The following is an 18,080-nucleotide window of genomic DNA, read 5'->3' on the forward strand; positions in this document are numbered from 1 at the left end:
CTTAATATGATATGAACGATAAAGCGCCTCACCCTCTTAAAAACTGCACTGGTGCAGAGAGAGAGAGATGGAAACTTGTGAAGAAGAGACTGTTGTGAAACAGGTAACACTGATGTTTTCCTAAAAGATATGCTCTAGGAATTATTTTGGGGAAGTTGTATGACCTGTGCTGTACACAGGAGGTCAGACTAGATGATCACAGTGGTTCCTTCTGGCCTTGAAATCCATGAATGCTGAATAGAATAAGGCCTGCAGCATGGACAGGCTGAAACACTGCTTGTTACTAAAAAGGTGGTTGTTTTAAAGGTGATGTGCAAAGGACTTTTTAAAAAAAATGGAGGGTTAGTTTCTTTATGGTTTGTGAAGAAAGCTTGAGAAGTGCTTTGTTTACTTTAGAAATATTGGAAGTGTCAAGTCTGGCTATTAAAAAAAAAAAAAAAAAAAGACTTCTTGAACAAGTTCTCAAATGTTTATTATGAGCTCACATTAATTGTTAATCAACACTTCCATATCTTCTCCCAAGTGTTCACTAGATATCAAGTTTTATTTTTGTCTTAAAACTGCAGAACTTGGATGCCAAAGTAATAATTATCCTTGATGCTAAGAGCAGCAAATTTCATAAGCACTACATATGGCTGACTGAATAGCTTTACTCAGAATGGCATTCCATTGCACACTGCACAACAAAATCTATCTGCAGCTACTGAACAACCAATCCTCTGCTTCTGGCTTCACACCATCAGGAATTCCCTGCTAATCTCATATTTCTAACAATGTTCAAGGTCACCAATTCAATTATTCAAGGTTTTTACAGGGCATTCTAAAAAAACCCAAAAACAAACAAAAACAAAAAACCCAAAAAATCCCCACTATAGGCTCATCAGTTGAAGTCTCAGTATCTTCAACCCTGTTTTAGCCACCTGCAGCTTTTAATCTAAAATTCTCACATTTCTTGTTTACCAGGATTACTATGCACTGGATAAAATCTAGTTTCATTTTTAAATAGTAATCTTTGTATAGGACAACAGTAACAAGTATGGGCTGCCACACACGCACCCCTCATTTAGAAATAGGTTTGAATTTAGTCTGGAGTCTGATACCAGTTGTAAATAAAAACCACAGGCAATAGCAATATCAAATGCTTGCATATGGTTGTTACACATCTACCAAGTTAGAGGTATTTTTAGATTAGAGATTGTGCTGCAATATGATAGAATTATAAGTAGGAACCTACCAAATCCATGGCTGTGAAAAACATGTCATGGACTGTGAAATCAGACCTCCCCTGTGCAATCTAGCTATTGGAGGAGTGAGAGGGGCAGGGCCGGGGGTGTCCCAGCTTGGAGCTCCTACCAGGCACTAGGCACCATGCTAGGCCAGCTGGGCTGGGGAGGGACAGGACTACTTCTTCCCCTGCATGGCCACTCTTGGGGAGGCGAGAGAGAGCAGACCCACCTCTGGATACCTCCCCTGGCGTCAGGAAGTTCTGCAGCTGTGTAGCCTTCAGACCTGGATTCTGAAGGCAGCAGCCACAGAGCTCCCTGCAGCAGGAGGAGGTTCGCAGAGGTGGGTCTGATCTCCCCCACCAAGAACAGCTGCGCAAGGGAAGAAGAAGCCCTGTCCCTCCCCCCAGCCTGGCTGGGGGTCTAGCAGCTCAGAGCCCCCAGTTGGGGTACTCTCCCAGCAGCACGGGGGAGATCAGACCCATCTCCACTTCCATGAACCTCTTCCTGATGCAGGAAGCTCCGTGGCTGTGAGAGTGGCAATCCCACAACCCCCCGTAACAGCTTTGTGCCCCACCCCATGACGCCTTTTTGGGTCAGGACCGCCACAGTTCCAACACTGAAATTTCAGATTGTAAATATCTGAAAATGTGAAAGTGACTAATTTAAAAACTTCCTGGCCATAAAACTGACCAAAATGGAGGTGAATTTGATATGGTCATTATGGTTATAAGAACCATAATGAAGGTTCAAAGCGGTGCTTTATCAGCTACTGGATCTTACACAAACTATCCTTTTGCTTTGATACTCATATACCCACTTTAGACAGAAGTCCTGGGAGGAATTCAAGGTAACGTTCCACATGTTTAGTGATAATTAAACAATAGACTTTGCTTCAGTCAGTTGAATAAGTTTCATTGTTTACTTCCTTCTAGGGTCACGTTCCTGACTGTGGAGCTCGGTTGCCTCCCTCCTCTTCGGGTGTGGATGGAGGGATCTGAACACAGCATGAATAATGCCAATGCTGCAGTGTGGGGCTAGAGGCTTTTAGGCCCAGCTTCCCTCCCCACTGCTGCCACCCTATAGCAGGCCTCTCAGGGGATTGCTGCTGATATCTCAGGCTTTAGGGGAACACACACCCAGCTGGCTTATATTGGTCCAATACATTAGAAAGGGACAGAACTTCTCAGAGGAGTCAGTTCTTGAATTGCAGTACCTTTCCTGAGACAGAAAGAGCCCCTGTAGTGGAGGGAAGACAATAAGAGATTGATAATCATTCAAGCATCCGTTTCAAATTTGTCTGGCACTGGATGATGGATCTCCTCTGTGAGGCAGAGACAGAGTCCAATTTTAAGTTAAAGTCAGGCCTGAGAAGTATAGCTTCTGAAGCCAGTCTGGATTTTCCCTCACATGCCCAACACCCTTTTACTTGTGGTATGTGCAGCACACAACACTAAACATCCTTCTGCAGCACAGGAGGCTCAGAAAGAGGTGAAGTGACCCATTTATCTCAATGTAATGGCATACCTGAATGATAACACCTCAAGAAATTGAATGTTGCCTGAAACAATAGTTATGAGACATATGAATTGCTCCATATCATATCATATATCATTCTCCCTACTCCGCCAACTTTGGAAGACCCTGCGATATGCAACAAATATGCCTTTTTTCAACTCCTACATGCTCAGACCCCCTAGAAAGTCAAGGGCCATCAAATCCCAGCTCACAGAAGGAAGCAGGCAGGGGGTATCAGACCCCCATATACAAGCTGGGGCCTCACGGACCATGGTGCATGCATGGGAGGGGAATATGGGGGTGACAGGCACCTATGGTCCTATTTCCCCCACAGCCTGTCACTCACCCCCCATGTTCTCCCTTCCTGATGTCCCCACCCACGCCCCATCACCTAACCCCCAACCCCTCTCCTACCTACCCATCCCCTTTATCCCTCTCTCCACACCCCAAACTCCTTCCCCACCTATTTCCACCCACTCTTCCACCCCAATCACCCTCCCCTCCAGCATGTATTTGCATGTGCAATTCATTTTTTCAAAAATAGTTCCAGCATCTTCAGAATATTCTGCTGTATTCAGATTCTATTTCCGAAAAATCCTCCTTTGACAGAGGCAAATTCGAGCAATGTGCCTTCCTTTTAATTTCAGATTTCTGCCCTGGGTTGGGGGATTTTAATGTATAGTGCCTGTGGGGTGCTCAGATTCAATGGCCAGAACATTCCCTGGAAGCCTTGCATGTCCTGTGAATCTTAGGTGCCTTTCAACACCATTGGGTTCTTTGTCTGTACATGTGCAGGGTAATCCATTAGGCACTTGGGCCTTAGACATGCTTCCAGAACTCCTAATTTGAGAAGCAAACTTTTTCTAAGAATGTTGTAATATGATTTCTCCCAAAGGGCTGGTGGGTGCCATGCACTTTGTTGTGGTAACCTTCGAGCATTGGAGACCCTAGTACAATGAGCTCAGCCATGGTTTGATCTCTATCTGTGCACAAAAATGTTGTCAGAATATGTCAATTTTAAGAGCTGTTTTTTTTCCTGAGGGCTGTATCTTGGGAACTCCTTGTTCAAATGGTCCCAAATCTGGATCACTGACCAACCCTACTTCCCCATCAAGTGCATAAAATTTCAAGGCAATACAAGTAACCGTAAGGATACCTAGATACTGATCTAGGAATTTCAAAGGCATGAAAATCTACAAGTCAAATAAAATATCAGTCATGATGGCAGTCATCTCAGTGTTCCAGTATTAAATAGGATGTTTAATAGGAAGCTAATTTGCAACAGGAAGAGTCAGCACATTCCATTGCTCACATTCATTTACGAACAGATGCTTTGCAGCAAGATGACAGCAGAAAGCCCAACTGTAAAAATTGCTCTATTGTTTAAACACAGGCAGCCTGAAGGATGTACAGAATGATGTACTAATTTTTCTGTTTCAGAACTCTGAAGGATACCATTACAGTGCTGGCATTAGGAGGTGATTTGATATTATGCTAATTATATCCATCTTTCTAATCAAGTTGCCTTTCCTTAGCCAAATGATTAAGAGAACCACAAACGTTTACATATTCTGATTCTCAAATACTAACAAATCTAAGTTAAATATTTAACATTTCAGATGTAGATAGAGAAATGTCTTTTCACTTTCCATAATCATTCACACCCAGCTGGTAAAACAGCAGAACATCACTAATTTTCACTAGCAGCTGGCAGTTGTGACCTCTGCAAGTTGGAGATTGAACAATTAAAAAAAAAAATCACAAAATGAAATTTAGTTATAATTGTGATAATACTTCATATTCTTCTAGATAAATGTCCTATACTGTGTTTTGTAGAAACAGTCAAGTCAGTAACAGAAGACCTCACTTACTGCACCCTGATATTAGAGCTTTCAGAAGTGGAACAAGATCACTTGGTAACATGTGCAAGTTAATAAGTACATCAGCAAAGTTCTACTGTGACTGGAAGCCACTTATGATTAAGCATTTGTACACAGAGGGGATATTAAAGTTTCTTCACTAACGTTAAAAATCTTGTTGGCTTTCCTATCAGCCTCACCTGTGGTATTGTGCTGAGTTCTCAACTTACAATGAAGTTCTCAGCTCCAACTGTAGTTCTCTAGTAGTGTTTCTCCTCATGTCTAATGCTGAAACAGATTAAACAAATTGGGTTTTGACTTTTTGTTTAAATTTACATGACAGCCAAAACAGGTGGCAGCTTAAATTTGTTGTGAAGAGCCTCTAATTCAATATGTGATGCTTAAGTAAATGCTGTACTGCTTTTGCAGATCTACCCTCTCCCACTACCCTAAAAACTTCTGAATATCCAGGAAGAAAGCTTGGGTTACATCTAGATGGGATTCCAGTTAGATTCTAATACAACAAAATTATGAAGTGTAAACAAATATATAGTTCTCTTCCTTGCAGTCTGCAGAGACTGGCCTTTTTAAAAAAAATTATAGTGATTCTGTGAAAAGCCTAATCAAAAGTAGGATTTGCATATTTTTTCCTGAGGCACTGAGTTTCATGGGCATCCTGATCTCTTTGGGGAGTGAGTTCCAGACTCAGGACCAGTTATCAAGAAAGCTCTCTCGTATAACTCTTCAGGGTGACAATTCCATTGTTCTAATGCCCTTTTAGAGTCTTTGATGCTATCAAAGTCTTACAACACATGGATTAATTCCCTTCTGAGACTACTTCTGCATGGAGGTGGAGTGGGGGGAATGCACTGTTCAGTGTGTATCAGGATCTCAGTGACCATAGCCAACCCCCAAAACAGTAACACAGATATAACACTGAAATGTTTAATTTGGTTAGGTGGCCTCTTCAAGAACAAGTGTATGTTGCTTTTAAAGAGCGATCCTCTGTAGTGTTTCAGCCTCACTGAACTGAACTTCTTCCAACCCTTAACGGACTTTACTAAGGAGGGTTGCATGCCTAGATCTCTTGTAATGTGCTCATTAGCAATTTTAGACAAATTCTGGGTAAGAGATTTTAATTGGTAAACCTACAAATCTAACATATGGTAAATTTTTGCAAGCTATCCAAACCTGATGTTTATTAGTAAGGGAAGTAAAGTCAACTGTGAGGTGATAACCAGATCATCCTAAATATCAAATACTATATTTGACTCAATCACATTTCAACTGCTGAGAAGACTTCCTAGAGCCTCTGACTGAGTCCTAGCTACACTATTACATACTGTGCATCAATCACTTTAATGCTAGGAACCTCAAATTCGTTAATTCTCTACATAACAAGAGCCACATCCAATTGCGTTTGATTGTCATTGTCCTGCTGCAAGATGATGTCTCTCTAAATCAGGATTAGAACTCACAACTTGCTGGTTCCCACTTTCACATTTCATCCATTAAGTCAGCATCATTTCCACCCAGGGCTCTGAAGATTACACTGCAGTGACAGAAGCAACATCTACAGTATAATTAACTTCCACAATGTTTTTATTGTTAAGTAGCATAATACAAAAATGATTGCTAGGCAGAGTTAGGAAATCAGTTTCCCTGCAGGCACAGCTAGCTGGCAATAAGGCACCAAAGTATGAACAAGCGGACAAGAACTACTCTCACAAATTCCTATCAGCTAATTAGTTTTGCCCACTGTACTTAGAGTAGTACCTCATCAGTGACACCATCCTGATACGGAAACGATTTTCTCCCTAAGAACAGTGAATTCATATTAAGTATATGCAGACAATGGCAACAATTACCTGGTATCTGGACTCATCCAGATTTGTCATATCACTATATAAATTCCCAGTAAAGAAAAGAGTCTATTGAAATTTTAAAATACAATTATCCATTTAAAAGTCACTCCGCTAAAATAAATCTATACAATGCTATAATATTAATATTTAAAAGTTTATTACATAGCAACAACTAAGCAGATTTTCACTGTTTTCAGAGCTCAAGTACATGTTTACAGCCTCTCAAGAGTCTAAGAAAGTAACACTGCAAAACTGGCTATTGATACAGAAGTCAAAATGACTACATTCACCCTCTCCTGTAAATACAAAGCACACACCAAGAAAAGAGATATTTTTAGTGTCTGTTTTAATAACAAATTCTCATCATTGTGTACACTGTACTTCACTTCATCACGGTGTACACTGTGATGAAGTACTTCCTTACGTTAGTTTTAAACCTGCTGCCTATTAATTTAATTGGGTGACACCTAGTTCTTGTGTTCTGTGGAGGGGTAAACAACACTTCTGTATTCACTTTCTCCATACCATTCATGATTTTATCTATTATATCCATATTCAGTCATCTCTTTTCCACACTGAACAGTCCCAGTCTTTTTAATCTCTCTCACCTGGATTTCCAGTTCTAATATATCTTTCTTGAGATGGGCAGCCAGAACTGCATGCAGTATTCAAAGTGCGGGTATACCATGGATTATGATATTTTTGGTCTTATCTATCCCTTTCCTAATGGTTCCTAATATTGTTACCTTTTTTGTCCACCGCTGCACCTTGAGTGGATGTTTTCAGAGAACTATCCATGATAACACCAACATCAGCTAATTTATACCTCATCGTTTTGTATGTACAGTTGGGACTCTTCTTCCCAATGTGCATTCCTTTGCATTTATCAACACTGAATTTTTGTTAGCCCGTCACCCACTTTTGTGGGATCCCTTTGTAACTTCACAGTCAGCTTTGGACTTAATTACTTTGAGTAATTTTGTGTCATCTGCAAACTTTGCCTCCTCTCTGTTTACCCCCTTTTCCAGATCATATACGCATATGTTGAACAGCACTGGTCCCAGTGCAGACCTCTGGGGGATCCTGCTATTTACCACTCTCCACTGTGAAAACTGACCATTTATTCTAACCTTTTGTTTCCTCTCTTTTAACCAATTATTAAGTCAGGAGAGGACCTTCCTTCTTATCTCATGACTCCTAACTTTGCTTAAGAGCCTTTTGAGAGAGACCTTACCAAAGGCTTTCTGAACATCCCAAGTACACTATATCCACTGGATCACCCTTGTCCACGTATCTCCACACTCTCAAGGATTAGTCAAGTGTTTAAGTAGTATTTATTTTCTCCAACAAAAACAAAGAAGATTTTAACATCATTTTACTACAAATGCAACTAAGCATGTACTGCCTCCACACCAGTCTGCTAAAATTTTTCAGCTCCCATTAAAAAAGCAACACAAAACTAGGTTAAAAGAGAGACTGCACTGTATGCATCAAGAGGGGAACAAAATTAACATAGAATATACCTTCAAATGCAGCGAATTCCCATTGATTTAAAAGCTTCCCAGACACCTACTAGCCAGAGGCAGATGCGAAAAGGTAAGTCCCACCTCTCCAGTGAGGTTAAGCAGCCCAGCACCACCTCTGCCAACTAAAAGCTGCTGGGGAGGACACTGGGATTTCCGCCAAGGTCCTGATCCAGGGCCTTTGTTCAGGAGCTCTTTTGTATCCACTTCTGACTATTCAATGATCAAATTTGAAGATTGCCTTCCCCCTCTACCTACTAGGAGAGAGGGAAAAACCACCCAGCCCCAGAAGGCCTGACTCCTTGGGCAAGAGAGTTCTAGTGAGCCCCTTCCTTATCCTCCTAGCAAATAAAACTCTCCATCCACTGCTCTGCCTCTTCTAGCCTGCTTTATTTGGGTCCTCTTTCTTCATATGAATAGCTTTCCAGTACTTGTCACTATAACTTAGTTTTCACTGCTGCTACTCAGTTCTGAGGAATGCAGGAAAACTGACAAGCATGAGGTCAATTTCACTTTGCTGATTCTTGGGAAAGCTCTAAGGATCAACTGAGACAAGTACTGGGAGCTGTTCACTGAGATAGTCATGAACATAGGCTAGAAAGGGTGCTGACTCTCATCCGTGATTCCCTTCCATCAATTTCTAGCTAATAGGTTACCACAGAGGAAAAAAGAATAGTCACCTCATTAGACAACTGGAAATAAACATAAGGAAGAGGATCATTCAGGAGTCTGATGCAGCCTAATTTGTAGCACCATAAAAATCTGTAGTTAAGATGAGCCCTCTCTTTCAAACATCTCAAAATACTTAACAAATGTTAATTACAGCACTAAGGCATATATCAGGTGAGTATCATTAACCCCTAACTGATGGAGAGAAAAACTGACACACAGATTAAGGCCTTGTCTACACTAGAATGGTTTGTCGACAGTAGTTACATTGGTGATCAAAAAGCACTGTAATTACAGTGATCGTGCCCATCCACACAGGACATTTTGGCATTTTGTCGTCAAAACGCATCCACACTTAGTGCTGTAATATCGACAGTGAGAGAAGTGCACCATGGGCAGCTATCCCACCGTGCAACTCGCCAACTTCTGCTGCTAGGAATTGTGGGAAGAGAGAAAGGCACGCAGAGCAGCATGGGTTCTGGCTCAATGTCCCATGGTGCACTGCATTTCCGTCCTATCATTCATTGCATTGCTGGCAGCAATTCACACCATTTTTTCCAAAGGCTCCCTGCCATTCCTGCGCGCACGCCATCTCTATCTGAAAAGATGGATCTTGCATTATTCTCCACTGTTGCTTTCAGCATTCTGAACACATCACGGCTGGTCATGCAGTATATCATGAACTCCGAATCAGAACATGAATCTGAGGACCCTGACCTGCTGAGTGACATGCAGATAAACAGCACCACATTATGGTTTTCATTCACAGAGCATCTGCACACAGCAAACCACAGCTCCTGAGAGTGACAAGCACTGAGTGATGGGATTGCATCATTACGCAGGTATGGGATGATGAGCAGTGGCTACAGAACTTTTGAATGCACAAAGCCACCTTCATGGAACTCTGTGCGGAGCTCGCGCTTGCCCTGTGGCACAAGGACACCAGAATGAGAGCTGCCCTCGGTGGAGAAGCGTGTGGAGATCGCCATGTGGAAGTTGGCAACTCCAGAATGCCATTGGTCGGTCGCTAATCAGTTTGGAGTCTGCAAGTTCACCATTGGAGCTTTATCATCACAAGTGTGCAGGGCCCTTAATCGCATTCTGCTGCGAAGGACTGTGACTCTGGGCAAAGTGCGTGAAATAGTGGATGGATTTGCAGCCATGGGATTCCCTAACTGTGGCGGGGCAATAGATGTCACGCATATCCCAATTTTGGCCCCGGACTCCCCGGGCCATCTCACAATGGAATACAACAATGGAAAGGGGTACTTCGCTATGGTACTGCAGGCACCTGTGGGCACCAGGGTCGTTTCACTGACAATGTGGGTTGGTCAGGAAAGGTGCATGATACTCGTATCTTCAAGAACATGGGCCTATTCAGGAAGCTACAAGCAGGGACTTCCTTTCTAGACCAAAAAGAATCTGGGATGCTGAGATGCCCACAGTGATCCTGGGAGATCCAGCCTACTCACTAATGCCATGGCTCATGAAGCCTTACATAGGCAACCTGGATAGCAGCCAGGAGTGCTTCAATAACAGGCTGAGCAGATGCTGAATGATTGTTGAATATGTTTTTGGTAGGTTAAAGGCGCACTAGAAGTGCCTTTATGGCAGACTGGACCTAAATGAGGACAATATTTCTGTGGTTATAGCTGTCTGCTGAATTCTCCATAATTTATGTGACATTAAGGGTGAAAAGTTTACCCCTGGGTGGACCGCAGAGGCAGATCACCTTGCATCCGCATATGAGCAGCCAGATGCCAGGGGTATTAGAGCGGTTCAGGGGGGCACTCTACAGATAAGGGAAGCATTGAGGGCTCATTTTGAGAAACAGAGGCCACCAGGTGGTTTTTTAAACAGTGCTGTGCCATTCTATGACTGCTATCCAGCTTTAGCTACGTGTCAGGGGCAGGTGAAAATATCATGTGCAAATATAGAGTGCTTATTGTTCTCAAAACTTGCTTTTATTATTAAACACAAAACAGTTTATGACAAAAACAAATCCTGGAAGAAAGTAGTCAGGGACAGTGCCAGCTATGATAGCTGCGTGTAAGTCCAGTTGTTGTTCTCATAGCTGTCTGAATCATAGAAGATGGGGGTTGGACTAGATGACCTCCTAAGGTCCCTTCCAACTCCATACTCAAAGCAGGACCAACCCTAACTAAATCATCCCAACTACGGTTTTGTCAAGCCGCACCTTAAAAACCTCTAAGGATGGAACGGGCAGGGAGACAGTCCAGGAATTTGGTGAGAATGTGTTGAGGGAGTTGGTGGAGTACAGGGAAAGAAATTCTGTTGTGGCTGGAAGGGGGCAGGGGGACATGCATGAACCATATCTGCAAAGAGACTATTATTGTCTTTAGCAGCTCTCTTTGCTCCTCCATGGCCTTGATTATTCAGTCATGGTCAGCTATGATCTGCTCTTGATTCTCTTTCCGTGCCTGTCTCTCCATCTTTTGCGATTCGGACACTGATTGCCTCCATGCCCTTTTCTCTCTTTTGGCTGCCTCAGAGGACAGAAGGAGTTCCTGGAAAATCTCCTCCTTGCTTCTCCAAGGTCACTTTCTCATCAGCTGGAGGCAGTTCGCTGGCATAGGGACTTGAGCTGGGAAGGTCACATCTGTGTAAGAACAAGAAACAATGAACAGAAGCATTATTGTGGGTGCCCTAACACTATAGATGCATTACTATGAAACACACTTCATTCTCACTGTCCCCCTGTGCAGAGCACAGATCCTTGATCAGTCTGGGAATGGTGAGTTTGGGAGAGCGGGCAAGATCATCCAACTGGGTCGAGATTCTGGGTGGGTGGTCACCAGGGGCATAAATGCAGGTACACAGGAGAAAAAAAATTCAAATTGTGCCACCAATCTCCACAAGCAGGGGCTATAGAAGTCAATATCTCGCTCCTGAGAGTCAGCAAAAATGCTAGGATGCATCTCCTCCACGTGAACAGCTTCAAACCAGGTCCCTATGCTGCATGCCTATGCATTGCGTTGGTCCCTGCTCAAGTGACTGTCGATTGGCGCAGGAAAGTGTCCTACAACGGGGGAAGGAACAGAGCGGCTCTGCGCCAAGGAATCTGAGGCAGAGAATCGGAGAGTACCTTCAAAGTTTCCTAGAGGTCTCACCGGAGGATACCCACGAAATCTCAGTGTGTATTAACATGCTTCTCAGGTACACTGCCTAGATGCACAAGGGAATGGGAAAGCACATGGAAACCCAGCTACTCTATCCCTTCAACTACCTTTATGTTTTAGTCAAGCTAAGGACCCCCATGCCTCCTGTACACAAGCAGCATCAGCTTCCAAACACTTACCAGAGCTCCTCTTCTGCTTCCTGAATGCATGAGCTGAAGGGCTGGAGCTGGCTGTAACCTTCTGGGGTCGAGAACAGCTCCTGACTCCCAATCTTGCCAAGCGAACTGGTCCCTGGCTCTGGGTTATCTTCCAACTCCACTTCCTCATCGACAATCTCTTTGTCAGGGTTGAGTCTGGTGTCCCCAGGGCCACAGAGGTGTCCACAAGCATCTAGAGGGTGGATGTAGGGTCACTGCTAAGGATGGCTTCAAGCTCTTTGCAAAAGCGGCAGCTCACTGGCTCCACACTAGAGCAACGGTTTGCCTCCCTGGCCTTCTGGTAGCTCTGTCGCAGCTCCTTGATTTTCATTCGGCAATGCAGCATGTCCCACTCATAGCCCTTCTCCGCCATGGCACGAGAAATCTGACCTTACGTATCAAAGTTCCTTCGGCTTGAGCAGAGCTGGGACTGCACGACCAACTCCTCCAAATGCTGATCAGGTCCAGCAGCTCCAGTGTGTTCCAAGCGGGAGAGCTTTTGGTGAGTGGAGATGCCATGGTCACCTGTGAAGATGATATGCAAGCTCTCCACACTGGCCAAGTAGAAAGTGCAATAAAAATTTCAAAACTGCCCACGACTTTAAAGGGGGAGGGGCAGGTGGCTGCAAAGCAGTGGAGTTCAAACGGATGTCCAGAGTGGTCAGGACTGGCATTGTGGGACAGACACTTCCAGAGGCTGTTTACTGCAACATTACCATACAGCAGTGTCTACACTGATGCTTTTTCGATAGAAGTTGGGCGAAAAAAGCTCTACACCTCTCGTCAAGGTGGTTTTATTTTGTTGAAAAAACAGGGCAAAATAAAGCTGACTTTTGTCGACAAAACTCTCTAATGTAGACCAGATCTCAGTTACTTGGCTACAGTTGAGTGTATCACTGGTAGAAATAGAAACAAGATTATCTGGCTCCAAGTTCTGTGCTCTGATCAGTAAATGATTGATATCATCATCATAGATTCACAGATGCCAAAGTCAGAAGGGACCACTGTGATCATCTAGTCTCACCTCTTGTGTAACACAGGCCATAGAACATCCCCAAAATAATTCCTATAACGTATCTTTCAGGAATATATCCAACCTTGATTTAAAAATTGCCAGTGATACAGAATCCACCACAAACCTTGGTAAATTGGAACAATAGTTAATTACTCTCACTGTTAAAAATGTCTGTCTTATTTCCACTCTGAATTTGTCTAGCTTCAACTTCCAGCCATGGAAGTGGGTTATACCTTTCTCTGTTAGATTGAAGAGCCCATTATTAAACATTTGTTCCCCATGCGTGTACTTATAGACTGTAATCAAGTCACCCCTTCACCTTCTTCCTGTTAAGCTTAATGGACTGAGCCCATTGAGTCTGTCACTTTAAGGCAGGTTTTCAAATACTTTAATCTAGGGGTTCTCATACTGGGGGTTGTGACCCCTCAGGAGATCGCAAAGTTATTATGGGGTGGGGTCATGAGCTGTCAGCCCCCGTGCATGCCAGTAAGTATGGCATAGCATGGGGGCGGGGGTTATCACTTTTGTGGGGGGAGGGGTTGTCACAGCCTGAAATATTTTCAAAAGAGGTCCCAGCAAAAAAAGTTTGAGAACCCCAGCTTTAATCATTCTCATGGCTCTTCACTGAACCCTCTCCAATTGATCAACATACTTTCTGAACTGGGGACACCATAACGGGACACCATATTGCAGCAATAGTCACATCAGGGCCAAGTACAGAGGTAGGATAACCTCTCTATTCCTACTCGAGATTCCGGTTTATCATAGAAGACTAGGGTCAGAGTCACTGCTTCACAGGACAGATTACATAATATTTAAACTGCGTTGAGTGTGTTAAATGCATCCTACAACTATTACTTTTAGACATAAGATGCAAATAAGGGGTTCTATATCCCAAATTAAGCAATTGTCCAGACTGCTGGTCATTTCCTCCCTAGAAAGCAAAACAATGGTGTGTAATAAACATGCAATACTTTCAAAGAACACATACGGCCTTCTTTAAAGCCAATTAATTTGGTTATAATTTGTAGCATACATCCAAAATATCCCAATTCTGAAAGTAGCTTGTGGACAAGGACAGTGGTCTTTCATGATATGATCTTCCATGCTCAATAGGAACACTAAGTTTCAGAAAGACAACAAATTTTAAAAACAAAAACAACAGGAAAGTTCTCCTTTCTATTGTTGTTTCTCCCCATTTGGTGCTTTTCACAAACCACGGCCTGTTTCTTGATTTTTTCCATCTATTACACTTCTTTAGGCAGGGACCTCTTCCTAAAGGTCTATAAAGTGACTTACATCTTAGTAGCACTAAGGAAAATAATTCAAGGACATTTTAAACAACCCAGTTCTTCTCTGTAAAAAGTCATCTATACATTCAAATATAAAAACCACAAACCAGTCCTAATTCTCTGGTTACTTACAATACATAAATTTACAACCTGAACAGATGTTTTGGGGGCTAAAAAAATTATTTAAAATGGTCTTAAGATGTTGGTTATCCTGCTGTCATTTGCATTAAGAAACAATTATAAGGACACTTTCAATCTAGGTCTTTTCATGACACCCATCAGGATAGTATCACAACACCCTTATGAGATAGTGAAGAATTCACATTTAAAGTACGTAAACCGAGGCAGATAGTGATTTACTGAAAGACATTCAGAAAACCTATGGCAGAGTTGGTAACTGAACCAAGATCAGCTTCCAACTCAGTGCATTTATTACAAAACCATCCTCCCCTCCTTTTCTATTAGTGAAAGTTCATGCTTAGTGTTCTTATCACCCAATGTTTTATTTTACTTGAAAATGGAGATTAGATAAAGTAAATTAGAAGATGTTAACTTAATTACATAGGCTAGTTACTCAGAAAAACCAGGCAAGACTTACTTATAATACTGAAGCAATTCTACAAAAAAAATAGGCATGTCTGCTTTAAAACTTTAATTTCAAAATGTGGATCACACACTTAAGGAAAAACCTCGTGATCACAAAGCCTTTGTTTATTCACCCACGTCAGAGAGCGTGGCCAGAACCAGTGTCCTGGGAGTGGTGGCAGTAAGGCAGGGGTGAGAGCTGCCGGAGGGGGCACATCTGGCGAGAGAGTTGAAAGGAAGAGCAGGGCGGTAACCTCAAGGTTAGAAGTCGGACTGATGGCGGGTGGGGCGGGAACTCAGCAGTGGAGAAGTTGGCGATGCAGATTTCCGTCCGAGGAGGAAGAGAAGGGGAGTTAAGCTGAGCTGTGCGCAGCTAAGGCGGTGGCGGCTTCCCCGTCGCTCGCTGCGGTTGTGTCAGACAGACAGACAGCCTCTCCTTCCCGCCAGGACGGGTTCTGCAGCGTGCACGGCAGAGAGGTGGCTGGCAACCCGAGCTAGTCACCGCACTTTAAAGCCACCGCAGGAGAAACTAAAACTGGCGCCGCAGCTGCGTGAGAGGAGCCCACGCGCCTGGATGGCCCCGCCGCCTCCGTGGGACCCCAGGGGCGAGCAGGGCGGGGGGTAACTCCGCAACCCCCTCCCCCCAGCCGCGACAAAGGAGCCCCCGTTACTCACGCTACAGAGGCGGGTGCGGGGCGCTCCTCCGGCTCCGGGCTTTCGCTATCGGTCTCCCCCCCGGAACCGCAGCAGGAGCCGCCGCTGCTGCTGCTGCTGCTGTCGGTGGCGTCCGAGTCGCAGGCCCCACGGGCGGACCGGAGCCGGGCGGTGGCGCTGGCCGCCAGCTGCCGCAGGTCAGGCCCCAGGACCGGCGGGAGGCCGGTGGGAGCCGCCCGCCCCATGTACCGCACCAGCCCGGCCAGCTGCTGCCGCACGTGCCGCTCCACCTGCTGGGCCTGCAGCGCCCGCAGCCTCCGGCACAGGCTGCGCGCCCGGCTCCACAGCGCTGCCTGGCGGCCCCGCACCGCTGCCTCCTTCTCGGGGGGCAGCTCGGAGGGCGGCTCGGCGAGCGCCGGGGCCATGGCCGCCGCCATGCAGGGGCCAGAGGGGACCGACAGCGGCGCGTCAGGGCGGGCCCGGGCTCTCCATCGGAGCAGCTTCTGGCGGGCTCCTCGTTCCCTCCACACACACACACGGCCGGGCCACCTCCCCACGGCCGGGCCCGGACAATACAGCGCCGCCTCTGTCAGCGCGCCAGGCGGACCCCCGCCGCCGCGCGCCTGCGCAGAGACAACGCCTTCCGCCCGCCCCGCGCGCAGGCACATAACCTCTCCCCCACCTCACCCCACCCGCAGCACATGCGCACACTCCCCCTCCTCGTCCCCAGTGTCTCACGCGCCCTCTTCACGAACTCTCCCGTCTACGCAAGCGCACTCGGCGACCCCGTCTCCCTCTTTCTACCGTATCTGCGCGTGCGTGCGCCCGGCTGTCGCAGTCAGCAGCTCCGCTCTCACCCGGCGTGGTCACCGCCCCCTCCGTTCTCATTGGTTCTTCTCTTACTATCTCCGCCCTCCCCAATATTCCCGCCTTCGCTTGGGAAAGCCCGTCCAATCAGAGCAGACAACTCGTCCTACCGCCGCCTGAAGAGAAATGGACAGCTCGATGAACCAATCACAACTATTATCTCGCTCTCTCGCCCCCCTATATTTACAGCTCAGGCGACATCCGCGCCATTTTATGGGCGGGGAAGAGAGGGCTCTGACTGCCCTCCAGTGGTAGCATTAGCCCTTGGCTGCCCGTTTCCCCATCCCTAGTGGAGGAGCTACATACGCTACAGCTTAGTTCCTCATCTCTGCAATGAAGTCAGCCAAGCCCGGGGGCATTCGGCTTTGTTCTATCCTCTGAATGCAAAAAGAGCAGCCAAAAGGGAAGAAGCAGAACAGCAGTACTTCAAGGCCGAGGGGGCAAGGGTTAAGACCCAGCAAAAAAAGATACATAAAAACAGAACTGGGTCACAGAGGTATGGTTTAAAACCCTGTCTCACCCAAGCTGTTGTTCCCACCTCTTCATAGACCCCACCCCCCAAACACTTTTAAAAAAAAAAAAAAAAAAAAAAAAAAAAAAAAAAAGAGCACTTTAAGCACTTCCTGACTGTATAAAAGCAAAGCAGCTAGTTTTGTTCTTCAGAGACCCTGGCAGTTTCTCTTCCTTCTGTGTTTACAAGCAGATGTAAATGGCAGGATAAGGAGAGTACCACAAGTTTCTCACCTTGCTTCACACATCATCCAAACCTCTTATCAACTGACTTTTTATCCAGCCAACAAACCAAACATCCAGGTTCAGCAACTGCCTAGGACTGCTCAGGGATTTGCTATCTGGGCAACTCAGGGGAGTGTGGCATTTCATTGTTGCCAACTCTCCCAATTTCTAAAGTCACATGAATTTGTCCAGAGCTGTAGTCATTCTAAAAAGCTTCAGCCCTCTCAGATATTTCATCTCTGTTTGGGGCTGCTTTCCCCACTGCTTGCCTCCTGGGGAAGAGAAGCCAATTAAAGCTGCTGAAAGAAGCAGGTAGAGCCTCCCAGGAGCTGACAATTCTCACAGGAGGGGAAGTGAGAACAGTTAGAGCATAACAGCTCAGGACAGTCTGATAAGTAAAGAATGGCTTGTCTCTATTCCTCTCCTCCCCCTTACCACAACACTAGAGCTGTGAATTGCGGAGGGGAAGAGAGGTGAGGACCCCTGAAGCTGCTCCCACCCTCAGCCTGGAAGGGGAAAAAGGGGACCCTGCTGCAGGCCTGGGTACCATCTTCCGTAAAAAAAAGACAAAACACCTGGACCAGGGATGAAGAGTCCCAGGAACTGCAAGAGGAGACCGGGTGAGGCTGGGAGGGGAGAAGAACTAATGAAGAGGAATGGAGGAGGAGGGCAGAACTGACAGAGGACTGAGGGAAACAGGCAAATGTGGGAGTGAGAACTCCTGCAACAGAGACCAAAAATCACCTTAATAAATTTGGGAGTAATGGTAACACTAATTGTCACAAATACTCTGGAGGTGGGCAGGAGGGGTTAAAAAAATCAAATTGCAGCCAATCATGATTTTTTTAAATTGGAATTGGCAATATTCAGTTTATATGGAGGCAGTGGACTGGGATCACAGTAGAGAGAGTAACATTTGGAAGGCAGGTGTAGGTGTG

The 18,080-nt window shown here is 45.2% G+C and overlaps 1 protein-coding gene across 1 annotated transcript in view; it reads right to left on the reverse strand.

The window, feature by feature from the left end:
- The window catches only part of LOC137150566 (KAT8 regulatory NSL complex subunit 1-like), a 129,321-nt gene extending 113,122 nt beyond the window's left edge, over nucleotides 1-16,199 (reverse strand). The window contains 1 exon segment of the mRNA XM_067544509.1: nucleotides 15,562-16,199. Within this exon segment, the coding sequence (XP_067400610.1) occupies nucleotides 15,562-15,977 (416 nt within the window). The 5' untranslated portion in view covers nucleotides 15,978-16,199.
- Nucleotides 16,200-18,080: the final 1,881 nt, after the last annotated feature.

The sequence above is a fragment of the Emydura macquarii genome, unplaced genomic scaffold (assembly GCF_026122565.2).
Source record: "Emydura macquarii macquarii isolate MOO-44397 ecotype Brisbane River unplaced genomic scaffold, CSIRO-AGI_Emac_v2 contig_973, whole genome shotgun sequence".
NCBI classification, from domain to species: Eukaryota; Metazoa; Chordata; order Testudines; family Chelidae; genus Emydura; species Emydura macquarii.